Source organism: Falco punctatus, assembly GCF_963210335.1.
Source record: "Falco punctatus genome assembly, chromosome: 18".
Lineage (NCBI taxonomy): Eukaryota > Metazoa > Chordata > Aves > Falconiformes > Falconidae > Falco > Falco punctatus.
The window spans coordinates 3,636,649-3,650,341 of NC_137598.1; the positions used below are offsets into that span (position 1 = coordinate 3,636,649).

At 67.3% G+C, this 13,693-nt stretch overlaps 4 protein-coding genes across 8 annotated transcripts in view; 2 read left to right on the plus strand and 2 right to left on the minus strand.

The window, feature by feature from the left end:
- The window catches only part of NACA (nascent polypeptide associated complex subunit alpha), a 47,502-nt gene that overhangs the window by 23,678 nt on the left and 10,131 nt on the right, over window positions 1–13,693 (plus strand). The window contains exons 1-2 of one of the 2 annotated variants that reach the window (XM_080368330.1): window positions 12,308–12,443; window positions 12,981–13,052. In XM_080368330.1, the coding sequence (XP_080224456.1) occupies window positions 12,983–13,052 (70 nt within the window). In that variant the 5' untranslated portion in view covers window positions 12,308–12,443; window positions 12,981–12,982. Of the gene's footprint in view, window positions 1–12,307; window positions 12,444–12,980; window positions 13,053–13,693 lie in introns of those variants that run through there. The other variant, XM_080368331.1, reaches the window with a different exon arrangement.
- On the minus strand, window positions 152–5,146 carry LOC308054902 (retinol dehydrogenase 16-like). 4 transcript variants are annotated; one of them, XM_080368345.1, is made up of 4 exons: window positions 4,028–5,146; window positions 3,631–3,889; window positions 3,030–3,193; window positions 2,604–2,935 (listed from the first exon to the last, which is right to left on the minus strand). In XM_080368345.1, the coding sequence occupies exons 1-4, from the start codon at window positions 4,554–4,556 to the stop codon at window positions 2,706–2,708; spliced, it is 1,182 nt and encodes a 393-aa protein (XP_080224471.1). In that variant the 5' UTR covers window positions 4,557–5,146; the 3' UTR covers window positions 2,604–2,705. The 4 variants fall into 4 exon arrangements, with proteins under 4 accessions (XP_080224469.1, XP_080224468.1, XP_080224471.1 ...); XM_080368343.1 differs by having other exon boundaries at window positions 152–3,193; XM_080368344.1 differs by having other exon boundaries at window positions 3,631–5,146.
- Window positions 5,297–8,260, minus strand: LOC308054906 (retinol dehydrogenase 16-like). Its single transcript, XM_080368353.1, has 5 exons — window positions 7,597–8,260; window positions 7,142–7,483; window positions 6,745–7,003; window positions 5,876–6,039; window positions 5,297–5,707 (listed from the first exon to the last, which is right to left on the minus strand). The coding sequence occupies exons 2-5, from the start codon at window positions 7,455–7,457 to the stop codon at window positions 5,490–5,492; spliced, it is 957 nt and encodes a 318-aa protein (XP_080224479.1). The 5' UTR covers window positions 7,458–7,483; window positions 7,597–8,260; the 3' UTR covers window positions 5,297–5,489.
- Window positions 8,268–12,066, plus strand: PRIM1 (DNA primase subunit 1). The gene is made up of 13 exons (XM_080368356.1): window positions 8,268–8,418; window positions 8,577–8,734; window positions 9,910–10,019; window positions 10,125–10,198; window positions 10,435–10,571; window positions 10,638–10,696; window positions 10,773–10,884; window positions 10,988–11,077; window positions 11,161–11,305; window positions 11,379–11,448; window positions 11,528–11,610; window positions 11,690–11,788; window positions 11,897–12,066. Exons 1-13 carry the CDS (start codon window positions 8,316–8,318, stop codon window positions 11,914–11,916), a joined length of 1,260 nt encoding a protein of 419 aa, XP_080224482.1. The 5' UTR covers window positions 8,268–8,315; the 3' UTR covers window positions 11,917–12,066.

Consider the following 13,693-nt stretch of genomic DNA (forward strand, 5'->3'; position numbering starts at 1 on the left):
ATCTCTGCCAGGTCAGCACGGCCCATCGCTCCCAGCTGTCGCAGGACCTGATGGTAGATGGCTATCGCCACAGAAACACTTCTGGCCCGGCAGCAATTAATCATCGAGCCATGATTGCCTGGCGGTTTTGCAGGGGAAGGGAGGGGGCTTGAGCCTTGCCCTGGCACTGGGGAGGGGGCTGATAGGCAGAAAATTTTGCAACAAGCTGCAAGTCCTGCAAAACAATTGCAGGAAATCTCCTTTTCGAGTGCAGACAAGACTTTGTGATCAACAATCGGCTCGGAAGGAAGGCACGGCCGGAGCGGGGAAGCACGAGGGCACTGATAAGTCGGGTCTCACAACAACAAGCCCGGCGCCGATGACCCAGAGCGCAGGTACCCAGCCCCAGCAGGACCAAGGCCCTGGGTTGCAAACAGGAACTCGGTGGCTTTGTGCTCGCCCTGAGCGCCACGGGGCACGTTTCACCTCGGCCGGGGGCTGGGGGCCGGGGGGGGGCTGCGAGGGGCTGCTCTGCCGCCCGATGTGCTGGAGGGGCTTGGCCTCCCTGGGAGGCAGGGATGCTGTACTGCTTCTGTTTAACAGGTCAGGAAATTTCCACGCCGAACTCTCCGATCGAGAGCAACCTGGGTGCCGTGGGGGTGTGAGTGGGGGGCTGCCGATCCCGGCGGGGGCAGCGAGGTCCGGGAGCCAGTTGTATTTCCAAGCTGTGGGGAGCGGAACAGGCAGCTCAGCCCATCTCCCCATCCCTGCCGCAATTCTCAGGGACCCCCAAGGCTATTGGCACCCAAATGTGTGCCCAGGAGCCCCCGGCCTCCCTAAGGGTCCGGTTCTCCCCTTTGTCTGGAGATAAGTGGGAAAAGGCTGTTTCCTCTGCAGAAAGTGACCGCTTCAATCCGAGTGGGTCCTTTGGAGCCCAGCGGATCAGGGCTCGGGCGGATGGTGCGCAGGAAGGCGCAGGGGGGGGGCTGGTAATGACCCTGCTGAGCCTGGCCGGTTCCTGCTCCACCTGCCAGCACTTCGCTGTGGGGTGCGATACGGGCATCGGGTCCCCCCCAGCTGCTGCCAGCCCCCTGGGGAGTGGGGGGCAGCACAGACCCAGAGCAAGGTGGGCTGCAGGCAGTGGCAGCGCCAGGGATCTGCCGTCCTCCTGCCCTTCCCTCCCTGGGCAGCCGGGGATGCTGCTGGAGGGATGCAGGCACGAGGGTCCCAGGGCAGTTGCAGCCAAGGCTGCAGTGCACGTGAAAGCCTGGCACCTCGGGGACACGCGGGCCTGAAACGTGACATGTGGGGACTGCTGGGGACGTCTCACTGGTTTACTAAGCCGAGCAAAGCGTTTAGGAAAGCTTTCTTGGCTGGGGAAACAGCTCGGCGAGTTGTAACACAGCTTGCACAAGAGCCCTACGTGCTGCCTCCCGTCCTGCTGCAGCTTCTTGTCCCCCTGCCCTCGGTCGCAGCCCGAGGGGGGGGCTTGGGCTCACGTGGGCTCAGTCCCGCACGCACAGGAGCAGCACGACGTGGGTGGGAGCGGGGCTGCTGCTAAAGCTGCTCTTGTCCTGAAGGCAAGTGCATAGTCTCAGGGACCTAACCCCCAGCTAGTCACCACTAATCAGCCCTTAATTAGAAGTATGAAGGATGTGTGAGTCACCGGCCACACGCCAGGCTCCCCGTGCTGTGCTGGCAGTGTTATGGGTAACGGTGGCACCTTTTCCAGCCCATCCTCTGGCAGCTGAGCTGCATCCCCAGCCACGCCGCGAGCTTGTCCCTACCAGGGCAGCTTCCTCCGTGCTAGACCTGATCACCTGCTACCAGAGCAGACCACGGACAACGGGCCGCGTGGTTGCGGGTGTTGTGCCGGGAAGGGAGCACCGGCTGCCAGGGCTGAGCCCGAGGTCACCCGTGGGGGAGCTGGGAGGCTGCGGCGGCACTAAAGGACCCCGGAGCAGCAAGAGAGGATGGAGCCGTTCCCAGCCAGCTCTTGGGTTTACCTGTGCAAGGGAGGAGATGGGGAGCTGAGGGACAAAGCCCCTGCAGTCTGACCTGGACAAACACATGGAAAAGCTGGGATATGGCAGAATGGGGAGGTCCCAGAAGAGCTGGAGTGAAGCACAACAGCTTTGGGGATCTTTGCAAGGAGCAATTCTCTCAGCTCTCCTCAGAGAGGGAGCGGTGAGCCTGGAGGATGCCAAGGCTGGTGCTGCAGAAAGCACTAGGTGTGAAGGGGAAAACATCTTTAACCATCTCCCAGGGCAGCAGCATCCCTCCGGCATGAGCCAGCGATAGGGAGCCAGAGCACCGCCAGCACCTGCGATGGTCCCACAGCTGCCATCAGCCATGCCCGTGGTGTGGACTGACCCCTGAATCCAGCTGCAAGGAGAAGCTGGATCCCCCAGTGCCGCCACCACCCCCTCAAAGGGCTGCGGATACGATCCTGTGCCGCAGCTTGGGCATCCCCGGCCGTGCGGCTGCTCTGGGCACAGCCAGCACCCAGGGTCCTGCCACCGGCTAGTGGGGACCCACCAGCACCACATGCCCCGGCGGGGTGATGGCCCGGCGCCGCGGCCAGGCGGCTCTCAGACACCTCCAAGGCTGGGGTTCACCGCGGGCAGCCCCTTGCTTTGCACCAGCTTTATTGAGCACATTAACGGGCTGGAGGTGAGCAGGTGCCCGTGTGCACTGTGTCCGCACCCCCAGCCTGGTGGCCACCCTCAGGGGTGCCCAGCCGTCCCCCCGGCCAGGACGGGCAAGAAGAAGCCGATGATGGTGTCGCTGAGCCAGGCTGGGCAGTAGCTGAGCGGCAGGAAGACGAGCCGGGCGTCCCAGCCAGCCGTGTAGCGGCTGCGGGGGAAGCGGGCGAGCAGCCCGTGTGCCATGGCATCGGTGACAGGGGACAGGCAGGAGCTGCTCAGGCGGTGCAGCAGGATGGTCCTTCGGGCGTCTGGGTGGGCAAGGCGGGGGGGTCAGCCCAGCCCAGCACACTGGCGGTGCTGGGGTCACCGGGGAGTGCTGGGACCACGCGGGGATGTACTCACAGGTGTCCAGGTAATGGTGGCCGTAGGCTGCCTGGGTTTCTGCCGGGAGCTGCCCCCAGACGTGCTTGAAGCCGTTGACCAGCGTGGTGGGGTTGACTATCTCTGTCCGGAAGGCGCCGGGTTCGATGATGGAGACCTGCACCCCGAAGGGTCGCATCTCACGCCTGGATGGGGAGGGACCGTCAGCCCCACGGAGGGAGCTACCACCCCAAGCCGGGCAGGCGCTTTGGGGGGACCGAGCTATGCAGGGTTAGGGGGAACCGTGACCCCCCCCGCCATCCCCTGGGTGGGCGTGGGAGAGCCCTCTCCTTGCTCAAGAGTTTCCCAGAACTTTCTCTCTGATTGCAGAGCTGCTGATCCGGCTGTGCCCCCATTTCCCAACCCGGGGGTGACAGTGTTGGTGTTTCACAAGCCCCCCTCTTGCCTCGCTGCTGCTTTGCTCGGTGAGGAAGGACGTAACTGGGTGCAACATAAAACCTTACGTGGGGAAAGTGGGGCAGAGGCGCCTGGCACGCCTACACCTGCCAGCACACACCCAGCCGCTGGACAAGCCCCGGCACAGGGGCACACCAGGGGCCACCGACCACCACCAGCATCATACCGGAGACTGTCGGAGAAGGCCTCCACGCCAAACTTGGAGATGCAGTACCCCCCACCGAAACAGGAGATACGGCCCAGGACGCTGGCCACGTTGACCACCCGGCCCCGCGCCCGCCGCACCAGGGGCAGGAGGCTCAGCGTCACCTCAATGAGGCCAACCAGGTTGACATCCAGCACCCTGACGAAGTCGTCCTTGGTCAGCCACTCATTCGGGGCAGTAGGGTTGCTGATGCCTGCGTTGTTCACCAGCCCCCAGAGCCCTGGGGAGAGGGGACGGGGTGAGCCGAGGCTGCTGCCCTGCCCACGGTCCCGTGCCAGCCCCGGCTGTGCCGGCACAGGTCGGCGAGGTGGCGGGAGGGCTGGCAGGGGTGACGATGGGGGCGGCCGCCCCGTCCTACCTTGGTCACCCACACGCTCCCGGACCCAGGCAGCGGCGGTGGCGATGCTCTGGCTGGAGGTGACGTCCAGCAGGAGGGTCTGCAGGCGCGGCGAGGTGGCCGCCCGCAGCCGCGCAGCCCCGGCCTCGGTCAGGCAGGCGGCCAGCACCCGCAGCCCACGCGCGTCCAGCTGCTGGGCCAGCAGGTGCCCGAAGCCGCTGTCGCAGCCCGTGATCAGCACGTACTTCTCGGAGAGCCCCGGCACCATCTGCCGCTCCCGGTGCCATCGCCGCAGCAGGAACAGCCCCACCAGCACCGCTGCCAGGTACAGCCACATCCTTGCGCACCGGCACTGGCTCAGGGACAGCCTTCTCACAGCCGCGTTCATGCCGTATATATAGAGGCTGGTGAGGATGCCCGACCCCAGCTGGCGCGTTGGGCAGTGCTGGTGGGAGAGCCGGGTGCCAGTGGTGCTCTGGTGCATGCCGGAGCGTGGGCAGGATTGCAGCAGCAGCTGGAGAAAGTTTTGCGTCTCGCAGCTGTAATCCATGGCTTCGTGTCGCACAGATCCGCGAGCCTGGAGCTCTGGTGTGGCCTCTGATGGCTGTTTGTGCCGGCAGGGTGGATCCAGCTGCCCCACGGAGCTGGGCTTGGCTGACCTCCAAACACCGATGGCAGCACCCGGTTGCCGAGTTCTCCCTTTGCTGGCTGCGCTGTGCTCACCTGGCTTCGGTCTGGGTGGGGGCGGTGGCTTTGTCCCCTCACCCCAGGATGGGCCCTGCGTGAGGAGGTGGCAAAGCTGCTGGGGCCACCCAGGACAGAAGGGGTGTCCCCAACCCCACCATGCCCAGGCACCGTTTGCTGGAGCAGGGCAGCCGTTGCTGACCGGGTGCTGCGGGTCCGCAGAGCCGCGCAAAGAGGCAGGGGCTGCTCGGGGTGTCCGAGGGGCAACGAGGAGGAGGAGGAGGAGCAGGACTCGACCAGAGGCTGGCCAGCCCTGCCCAGGGGGAAACCTGCCCAGGATTGTGCTGGGCTGCTTTTTATTCGTGTGTGTTAACTTCTGGAGCACTGGCTTGGGTGAGTGCAGCTCTCACACTCCAGCGAGGGCTAGACCCTGCACGGCGCAGGTGCTTGGGGGAACAGCCAGAGACCCCGGGAGCTCCCATGGCATGTCATGGCACAGCACAGCGTGGCATGGCACAGCCAGCAGCAGCACCGGTGATGTCAGAAGAGCAGGGACACAGCCCCGGTGCCGCAGCCCCTGCCAAGGCTGAAACGAAGCCAGCCAGGTGGGGAGGAGGAATTGTCTTTATTCAGAAGCAAACGGCTCTGCTAGCAGAGGACAGCGGGTTGTGAGGTGTACACTGAGTTCGAAATTCAGGAATCTATTGGCACAGTCTCGGCTGCGGCAGTGCTGGGTGCCATCCTGCGCTGCCGGCCCCGGCTGCCGCTGCCTGTCGGCTGCCTGCCCCGCATCCCTGCCTCAGGCATCCCGGGCAGGCCTGGGGTAGGACCAGGTGAGGACAACGTCGGTGAGGGCGGAGGGCAGGTAGCTGAGGGGGATGTAGAGCAGCTTAGCGTCCCAGCCTGCCGAGTAGCGGGTGCGAGGGTGGCAGCTGGTCAGCGCGTGCTCCATGCAGTCCGTGACCAGCCTCAGGTTGGAGCTGTATTTCTTCTGTATGTTCCTGAGCGCTACCGAAACTGCAGAGGCAGAAAGCGCTGCTCAGCCTGCCGGGCTCGGACCCTTGAGCCAAGCGCAGCTGAAGGGCTCAGGGGCACGAGAGGGCGGTGGGGCACCCCGTGGCCCCAGGGATGTGCCTTGTGTCAGGAGAGAAACAGCATCGCTTCACCTTTAGGTGAGGTACTTACACTTCTTCAAGTAATTCTCCCCATAACTCGCTTTCATTTCCTCTGGGAGCTTCTCCCAGGTAGAAATAAAACTCTTCTCCAGGTTCTCGACGTTGGTGATCATCGTCTTGAAGTAGCCTGGCTCAATTATGCTGACCTTCACCCCGAAGTTGTACATCTCAAGCCTGGAAGGGATCACGCCCCATGGGACGTGGGACCAGCACCCGGGCGCATCTGCCACCCGCCGGCATGGGCTGTGGTGGGCACCGGCTCTGGCGCAGGACGCACGGCAGCCTCATGCCGGAGGTCCGGCGGGGGGAGCCTGACCACCCCAGCAGACCCCCTGCCAGCCCCAGCATGTGTCCAAGGTGGTGCGTGAGCAAACATCTGCTGAGTCTGGATGGGATGGGGCCAAAGCAAACCTCAGCACCGCGGGGCCATTGCCCGCAGGATCCGGCGTGGGGGCGATGGCCGATGGGGGAGGCTCAGCGCCGGGGCAGGCAGCGCCAGCTGGTGTGGCCACAGCCTCCCTGCCACTGGGAAGCCATTGGGTGGGGGAATGAAATCAAAGCTCTGCCCGGTCCTTTGTACTCCTGTACCCTGGGCTGCCTCTACATGAACTTGGCTGAACGTGGAGCAGAGGCCGCCAGCAGCAGGCAAGGGTCCCTCCCAGCGGGGGATCGCTCCCACGGGACCCAAGGCCCACAGCTGTGGCACAGGGCGCTCTGCCCCCCACTCTCTGTGTTAAGCATCCCCACAGCCCCTAAAACAAACTCCACCTGCACTCGTGGTCGCAAGAGGAAGGGGCTGGAGAGATGGAGGCTCTGCTGGGCAGAGCCTGGGAAAGCAAACTGGGAAAGCAGAGCGGGGGACAGCCGTGCCAGACTTACCGGAGACTGTCGGAGAAGGCCTCCACACCAAACTTGGAGATGCAGTACCCCCCCCCGAAACAGGAGATACGGCCCAGGATGCTGGCCACGTTGACCACCCGGCCCCGCGCCCGCCGCACCAGGGGCAGGAGGCTCAGCGTCACCTCAATGAGGCCAACCAGGTTGACATCCAGCACCCTGACGAAGTCGTCCTTGGTCAGCCACTCATTTGGGGCGATGGGGATGGCGATGCCTGCGTTGTTCACCAGCCCCCAGAGCCCTGGGGAGAGGGGACGGGGTGAGCCGAGGCTGCTGCCCTGCCCACAGTCCCGTGCCAGCCCCGGCTGTGCCGGCACAGGTCGGCGAGGTGGCGGGAGGGCTGGCAGGGGTGACGATGGGGGCGGCCGCCCCGTCCTACCTTGGTCACCCACACGCTCCCGGACCCAGGCAGCGGCGGTGGCGATGCTCTGGCTGGAGGTGACGTCCAGCAGGAGGGTCTGCAGGCGCGGCGAGGTGGCCGCCCGCAGCCGCGCAGCCCCGGCCTCGGTCAGGCAGGCGGCCAGCACCCGCAGCCCACGCGCGTCCAGCTGCTGGGCCAGCAGGTGCCCGAAGCCGCTGTCGCAGCCCGTGATCAGCACGTACTTCTCGGAGAGCCCCGGCACCATCTGCCGCTCCCGGTGCCATCGCCGCAGCAGGAACAGCCCCACCAGCACCGCTGCCAGGTACAGCCACATCCTCGCGCACCGGCACCGGGAAGAGACTGGGAGCCGACCCGGGAGCGGACCCGGGAGCGGGCCCGGGAGCCGAACCGAGAGCGGACGCGGGAGCCGAACCGGCAGCGGACGCGGGAGCCGAACCGGGAGCGCTGCGGACCCGGGAGCCGAACCGGCAGCGGACGCGGGAGCCGAACCGGGAGCGGACCCAGGAGCGGACGCGGGAGCTGAACCGGCAGCGCTGCGGACGCGGGACTGGGCGGCTCAGGCCGGACCTTGGCCGTGCCCGCGCGGCTGTCAATGATTAATTAACGCGGCCACGAGCGGGGGAAGGGCCCCGGTGCAACGGCGGCGGGAGAGCGCGGGAGCGGCCGTCCCCCTCCTGATCCGGTCCAGTCCCCTCCCCCGCCGCCCGCCCCCCCGGGGCTCGGTGCCGTCGCGGTGCTGACACTTCAAGCCCGGTGGGCGGCCGGTCCCGGGGCTGCGGGCCCTGCGCGGGGGTCTGCTCCGGTCCTCGGGCTACCCGGGGGTCTGCTCGGGTCCCGGTGCTGCGGGCTGTACGCGGGGGTCTGCTCGGGTCCCGGGGGTCGGCTCCGGCCCCGGGGCTGCGGGGGCTGCTCGGGGGTCTGCTCCGGTCCTGGCGCTTCCCTCTGGCAGCAGCCGGGTCGGGTCCGGTCGCAGCCGTGCGCCCACCGAGGACCCGTTAAACCGGGAGCGGGGCAGCGCCTGAGGGTTCCCGCACCCCCGCGCTGCCCCCCGGGACCCCTCGGTGCTTGGCGCGCCCCGCGCTGTCCCCGCCCCGGGGCCGGACTACAGCTCCCGGCGGCCCCCGGTGCCCGTCCCCGGTGCCCGCCCCGCCGCTTCCCGCCGCCACCCGCCATGGCGCCGTTCGAGCCGGAGGCGCTGCCCGAGCTGCTCCCGGTCTTTTACCGGCGGCTCTTCCCGTACGGCGCCTACGGCCGCTGGCTCGGCTACGGCGGCGGTGAGCGGGGCGGGGGGCAGCGCGGGGGTCCCGGGGGCGCTGGGGGTGCCGGCGGGTGGGTGCCCTGACCGGGCTCTGGGGCACCGGGGAGAGCAGGGCGGGGGGGAGCAGGGGGGGAGGCAGTGAGGGCCCCCCCCAACCCGCCCGCGCCCCCGCAGTGGTGAAGAACTACTTCCAGCTGCGGGAATTCTCCTTCACGCTGCGGGACGATGTCTACGTGCGGTTCCAGTCCTTCGGCAGCCCCCAGGAGCTGGAGCGGGAGCTGCAGAGGACCAACCCCTACAAGATCGATATCGGGGCCATCTACTCCCACCGGGTGAGTCCTGCGCCCCCCCGGCACCGCGACCGGGAGCCCGGGCACCCTCACCAGGACCCCCACCAGTAGCCATGGCATCCCAACTGGGAGCTCTGGCACCCCAACTGGGAGCCCCAGCAGCGTGGCACCCCAACTGGGAGCCCTGGCACCCTGACCAGGACCCCCACCAGTAGCCATGGCATCCCAACTGGGAGCTCTGGCACCCCAACTGGGAGCCCCAGCAGTGTGGCACCCGAACTGGGAGCCCTGGCACCCTGACCAGGAGCCCCAGCACCCCGACTGGGAGCCCTGGCACCCTCACCAGGACCCCCACCAGTAGCCATGGCATCCCAGCTGGGAGCTCTGGCACCCCAACTGGGAGCCCTGGCACCCTCACCAGGAGCCCCAACACCCTGACTGGGAGCCCTGGCACCCTCACCAGAAGCCCCACCAGTAGCCATGGCATCCCAACCAGTAGCCATAGCACCCCAACTGGGAGCTCTGGCACCCCGACTGGGAGCCCCAGCATCATGGCACCTGAACTGGGAGCCCTGGCACCCCGACCAGGAGCCCTGGCACCCCAACTGGGAACCCTGGCACTCTCGCCAGGAGCCCCGACTGGGAGCTACGGCACCCTGACCGGAAGCCTCCAGCAGCATGACCAGGAGCCCCAGCGCCATGGCATCCCAACTGGGAGCCCTGACCAGTAGCCCTGGCACCCCAACTGGGAGCCCCAGCACCCTGTCCACTAGCCCTGGCACCCTGTCCTCTAGCCCCGGCACCCCAACCAGTAGCCCTGGCACCTCGACCAGTAGCCCTGGCACTCCAACTGGGAGCCCTGGCACCCTCAACAGGAGCCCTGACCGGGCGCTCTGGCATCCTGACCAGGAGCCCCAGTGCCCTGGCACCCCAACTGGGAGCCCAGACCAGTAGCCCTGGCACCCCGACTGGGAGCCCCAGCACCCTGTCCAGTAGCCCTGGCACCCCGACTGGGAGATCCGGCACCCTGTCCAGTAGCCATGGCACCCCGACTGGGAGATCCGGCACCCTGACCAGTAGCCATGGCACCCTGACTGGGACCCCCAGCAGGAGCTCCGGCACCTCAACCGGGAGCCCCGGTGCCAGCCGGCCCCAGGGGGACACAGCCCCAAGCTCATGGGGTCCCCAGCCAGCGCTGAGCTCATCCTGTCCCACAGCCCAACCAGCACAACACGGTGCACCTGGGGGGGGCCTTCCAGCCTCAGGAGAAGGAGCTGGTCTTTGACATCGACATGACGGACTACAACGACGTGCGGACATGCTGCAGGTTCCTGGGGGTGTTCACAGCACAAGCTGGAATAGCTGGTGGGTGTTGGGGGGGGGTGTGAACGGGCACGGGGCAGCCCTCTGACCCACCATGCTCTGCCTCCAGCTCAGCTGACATCTGCTCCAAGTGCTGGACCCTGATGACCATCGCCATCCGCGTCATTGACCGCGCACTTGTGGGTGAGGGTCTCGGGGACCTATGTGGCCCCATCCTCATGCACTGAGGACGTGCCCAGACCATGCTTTGCCCCATAGAGTCACCAGGACCCCAAAGCGGGGAGCGGGGCAGCACTCTCGTGGGGCTGGGGGGAGCAGAGGATGCGCTGGTGCCCGGCGGGTCGGCAGCGCTGCCAGGCTTAGGCAGACGCTGCAGCCCATCCCAGCGCGCTCCTGCAGCCTGGCTGTTCCCTGCGCAGAGGACCTGGGCATGAAGCATCGTCTGTGGGTGTACTCGGGCCGGCGGGGTGTCCACTGCTGGGTGTGCGACGACGCGGTGCGGAAGTGGTCCCCGGCGCTGCGGGCGGCCACCGTGGAGTACCTGAGCCTGGTGAAGGTGGGTGCGCACAGGGCCAGGCACCCCCTGCCCACTCCCCAAGGTTGACCACCGCTGTCCCCCCAGGGCGGAGCAGAGACTGTGAAGAAGGTGAACCTCTCCGAGCCCATCCACCCCTTCATCAGGTCGGTGGGGACACCCTTGCCCAGCCCCTACAGCCCCCAGCCGTGGGGTGCTGAGCCTCTCCCCGCTGCTCCGCAGGCGGTCGGTCAGCGTGGTGGAGAAGTACTTCGAGGCGTTCGCACTGGTGAGCCAGGACATCCTGGGCAGCCCGGAGAGCTGGGAGAAGGTGCTGGCACTTGTCCCGGAGGATATCCTTCCCAGAGCGGCCCCACCATCCCGGGTCTGGAGGGAGGGTCCCTGCGGGTGGAGCGGGCTCGGCCGTGTCCGTGATCAGCCTTGACCACCGGCCACAGCACCGTGAGCTGCTGCAGGGCGAGTTCCCCAAGAAGCGGGACTCGGTGCAGCGCTGGGAGCTGCTGAAGAGCAGGATGGAGCGGACGCGGGTAAGTGGCTGTGGAGCTGCCCCAGGCAGGGGGCCAGGTGCTGCTACCTGCCCCGCTGCCCCCTGACCCACCTATCCCCACAGCGGGGGCCGGGGGCCGGGAAGAACACTCCGTGCTATGCAGACTGGGAGATCATGCTGCAGTACTGCTTTCCCCGCCTCGACATCAACGTCAGCAAAAGCATCGGGCACCTGCTGAAGAGCCCTTTCAGCGTCCACCCCAAAACAGGTGGCTCTGGTGGTCTGTGGGGCCGGGGACCCCCGGGGCCGGGACCCCCAGCAGTGACTCCCCTCTCTTGCAGGTCGTATTTCGGTGCCGCTGGATCTGCAGAAGCTGGACCAGTTTGACCCATTTGCTGTCCCCACCATCAGGTACGTGAGCAGGGCAGGCGTCACAGGGGGTCCCGGCTGTACCGGCAGCCCCCCCCCCACATCCCACCGTCTCCCACAGTTCCCTGTGCCAGGAGCTGGACACGGCTGGCCAAGACGGGGAGCAGGATGGTGAGGAAACGGAGCCAAAGCGCCGTGTGCGGGGTGAGTGGGGCCGGGGCTGGGGCACTGGGGGTCCCCACTGCCCACTCCTGTTCCCACTCAACCCCCTGAATCCTCCCAGACTATAAGAAGACGAGCCTGGCGCCCTACGTGCGGGTCTTCGAGCAGTTCGTGGAGGAGATGGAGCACGCCCGGAGAGGAGAGCTGCTCCGCAGGAGCGGTAAGTGCCTGGCAGGGATGCAGCTGGCAGGGGGACCCTCAAGGGGACCCCCATGGCTCTGAGAAACTGCTCTTTTTCTGTAAAAATTCCCATTTCTCCTCTCTGCAGACCTACAAGGAGATTTCTGAGGCCTCCAGGCTGCCATGGGACCAACTGCCATCACCAATTCCGGTGTCATCACCTCCACCGCCAGCTGTCGGGGGTCCTGGTGCCTCTGAGCTGGGGCGCGGGCTCCCTGCTCCCCTCCCCCCAAGCCCCACACGGGCCCTTCCCACCTTTTGTACCTTTTCTACGCAAAGACCATTAAATGTCTGTGGTCACCCGCGTGCCTGCGCCCGGGATGCGCCCAGGTGGGAGGGGGCCGGGGTCCCTGCCCCACAGCGGGGGGATTCGGCTGGCACCGGGGGGGTCCCTGCCCTACAACCGGGGGTCCTTGCTGGCACCCGGGGGTTCCCTGTCAGCATCCGGGAGGTTCCAGTCCCCCGCCCCCAGGGCCCGGCCCGGCCAGGGCCCGGAACGGTGGAGCGCGGCCTTCCGGGCGGGGCGGGCTGGTGGGCCGCTGCCCCTTGCCCCGGAAGTGCTCGTCCTCCCGGAAGTGGTGCCTTCAGCCGCTCTGTCTCTTTCCGCCGCCATCTTGGGCCCTGCTCCCCGTACAGTGAGTCCCGCCGCTGTTATCCGCCGCCATCCGCCGCCACCCGGGGTCGGGGCTGCTGCTGGGGCTGCCTGCTGCTCGCGGGCCGCGGCCGGGCCGGGAGGGGGGCGGGAGGGCGGCGGCGGGCCCGGCCGAAGCCGCCGCTGGGGCCATGGTCGCGCCGGGAAGGCCGGCGGGGACGGCGCCGCGCACCGGGAAGGAGTCGCCCGCTCTGGGGAGAGGGGAGAGGCGGCCGGGGCGGCGGGCCGGGCCCCCGGGGGAGGCCGGCTCCGCAGCCCGGCGGGGGAAGCACCGTTGGCAGCCCCGGGTGGGACCGGGCTCGGCCCGTGCTGTTCGGCGCTCGGGGCCCGTTGGGCCCGGGGTGTCCGGTACCGAGCGGGCAGCTGAGCTGTCCCTCCTGACCTGCCGGTACCGGGAGGCGTTCAGTGCCCCAGACAGCGGCTGGCGGGTGGCTGTGGGAAGGGCCAGGGACCGGCGGCCGCCCTGGGGCTGTCCGGAGCCCCGGCGAGCCCGGGCCTGGTGCGTTCTCCCTCTCCCCAGAAATGCCTGGCGAAGCTACAGAAACCGTCCCGGCCACGGAGCAGGAGCTGCCGCAGCCGCAGGCTGAGACAGGTGAGGCGGGGGGGGGGGGTGTCGCGGCTTCGGGGAGGGGGCGAAACGTGCTACGGGGGGGGAACGGCCCCTGGGCCCCCAGGCCCCCAGTCGCGTTTAAGGGGGAAGGTCGGACGCTGCGAGTTTCACCCCTGCCCGGTGGGTTCTTGGGTGACACGGGAGCGGCGGAGCCAGGGCTGGGGGTCCTCGGGGGGCGAGGACCCGGTGGCAGCAGGTGCTCTGCTCCGTGTTACCCCAGGGGTGCTGGGGGCTGCACCAAGGCCTGAGGGTCTTTCTCAGCTTCTGCATCGTTGTGCCGTGGGCCGAAGGAAATTGTGTTCCTTCTGTAGCTTCCTACCCCAAAACACATCGCTATTGCTAAAGTCACGTTATTTGTGGGCCCTCGTGTCCCAAACTATCAGGGAGAGCGTTGTATCAGCACGCTCTGTACCTTGCTCATATGTTCCCATACGGATTTGGGTGTTGGAGCAGTGCAAGTGGGAGGAGGGCGGCCGGAGCTGGGTTGAGGTGCAGCCGCGTGGTGACTGGGACGTTCAGAGATGCCTACAAATGTTAATAATCCCTTTGCACACCGGAACCGGTCGGGTCTGGGAATGTGACGCATGGCTCCATGTTGGAATCACAGTGCGGCCGGGGAGTGT